Raw genomic sequence first — 2136 nt, 5'->3', positions numbered from 1 at the left:
AATGATATTGGTCTATAATTACGTACATCTTCAGCGTTTTTTCCTTTCTTGTGGACCGGAATGACTATAGCTTTACACCACAATGAAGGTACACGGCCAGAATTCCAGACTATGTTAAAGAATGCAAGAAGGTTGGCTTTAGCAGTTTGACCCAAGTGCTTTAAAAATTCGGAGTGGATGGTATCAACTCCGGGAGATTTGCTATTTTTCAATCTAAACAGGGCCATATTTAGTTCGTGTTGGGAGAATGGAGCACATAAAATATTCGTTTCGCTCACCGGGAGATAAGAAGAGCCACCCTGGACACAACCAAGTCTGCGATTAAACACTCTGGACATTTTTCTTGTGAATGCAGCTGTACGATTTACCCCGGTAAAGTGTTTCAAGAAACAGTGGGCAACTTTAGTATCTGGAGAAATAACTTTTCCATCAACAAGAAATGAGCATTTAGCAATTTGAGGGGATTGGTTTCTCAATTGAGATAGAAATTTGTAAGTTTTCAAGCTATCTTTTTGGAAATTAATTTCAGAGATGAAAACATTAAAACTGTTTCTTTTTGCAGTTATAATGGCCTTGTTAAATATAGCTGCTTGCTTTCTCCAATTTATAACATCTGGAACCCTACCAGTGATCTCTGCTTTCCTTCGTAGGCGATCACGTTTATCTTTTAGTTGTTGGAGTTCTTCGCTCTAAAAACTACTGTATCTCTTGACTCTTCCCCTAGGAATAGCAATTTTAGCACTATCCAGAATATAATTATTAAGTTTAGTACAAATAGCATCTGGATGGGAGTGAGGATTTACAGGGTTCCTTTGTAAAAGTTGCTTCAGGGTGTCTGTGAAAAGTTTCCAGTTCGCTTTCACAAAATTCCAGGAAACATATGTGGGATGTGCTGCAGACCTTCTATCTGCAGAAAAGGATATATCAGCCAAGATTTGTCTGTGTTCAGAGCCAGGATCCCCAAGGACTCTTTGTGTTGTTGACTGACACAGATCTGCCAAAACCATTAGGAGATCGGGATTTGACTTAGTTCCATTATAGTGCAGAAAAGTACATGGATCATTGCAGTTATAGACTAGTTCCAAGGTGGAGGTGTTTAATAGATCCACTATGCGTGATCCTACCTGGTTTGTATCATTATACCCCCATTTGAGAGAATGAGCATTGAAATCACCAATAAAAATTGTACTAGAAAGTATTGATGGTAAATTATAGTGAGGTGTGTTATTATGTGGGCAGTAAGTGCTGTAGATCTTAAAAGCATGTCCATCTTTCCAAATTTTTAGTTTGATTAGCTCAGTCTTATCACTATCATTCATTTCCTTAATGATTTGGAAGTCAGAAGTAAGATGTTTTTTAACTCCCATAAGTAAACCACTCGCCACTTGTCTAGCTTTTGGAAGCAAGTACAGGGCGTAACCGGGGAATGAGCAATACTTAATGCTATCTTGTGATAAATTAGCTTCCATTATTGTGAATACGTCAATGTCGTAGGATGTAAAAGTTTTGCAGAGCTCAGCCCTCTTGGAGTGGGACAGCCCACCCGCATTCCACTGTAGCACACGCAACAATGAGTTACTATTCAGCGAGGGGCCCACGCCAGAGTTGTAGATCATTTAGCCGACAGAGCGTTGCCCAGGGTGCACCACGTGGAGGTAGATCTATGATGCACCACATGGAGGTAGATTTATGATGTACCACGTGTCATAGTTGCCTAAGGCCGAAAATAGTAGCAAATAGTTGCATTTTAGTAGTCTGTGGCAACCCTGAAAAAATTAAGATAAAAGTAGTTGAGGGAATGCGTCTTCAAGCGAGTCAGTTTCTATTTTTATTTCATAACTCTCGTTGAACAGCCGACCCGATTTTATGAGATTACGACTACTAATGCTCAACTCCGTAACCTTGTCATTTTTAAACCAATCCAGAAGACGAGGGAACTCCTGGATCGTATACTGGGAGAATATCGCCTTTGTGGAGGACTTTTTGAAAGAGCTAACCAGCAGTTGCGTTACATGGAGAAGACCACGTTAACCTCCCACGGTTAGCCTGACGGCAAGAGGACTCTAACCCATGATCCCTGTACCACTGAGGATATTTCCCGTCAGCACTGGTCGGTGCAAGCCATCGCCGGGATCG

The 2136-nt window shown here is 40.9% G+C and overlaps 1 protein-coding gene across 1 annotated transcript; it reads right to left on the bottom strand.

The window, feature by feature from the left end:
- Positions 1-689: 689 nt before the first annotated feature.
- Positions 690-1616, bottom strand: LOC122272256 (uncharacterized). Its single transcript, XM_043055703.2, has one exon. The coding sequence runs from the start codon at positions 1614-1616 to the stop codon at positions 690-692; it is 927 nt and encodes a 308-aa protein (XP_042911637.1).
- Between the last annotated feature and the right edge of the window lie 520 nt (positions 1617-2136).

Source organism: Parasteatoda tepidariorum, chromosome 1, assembly GCF_043381705.1.
Source record: "Parasteatoda tepidariorum isolate YZ-2023 chromosome 1, CAS_Ptep_4.0, whole genome shotgun sequence".
NCBI lineage: Eukaryota > Metazoa > Arthropoda > Arachnida > Araneae > Theridiidae > Parasteatoda > Parasteatoda tepidariorum.
The sequence above is the reverse complement of the archived record's forward strand: the minus strand, read 5'-3'. Positions and strand labels throughout refer to the sequence as shown.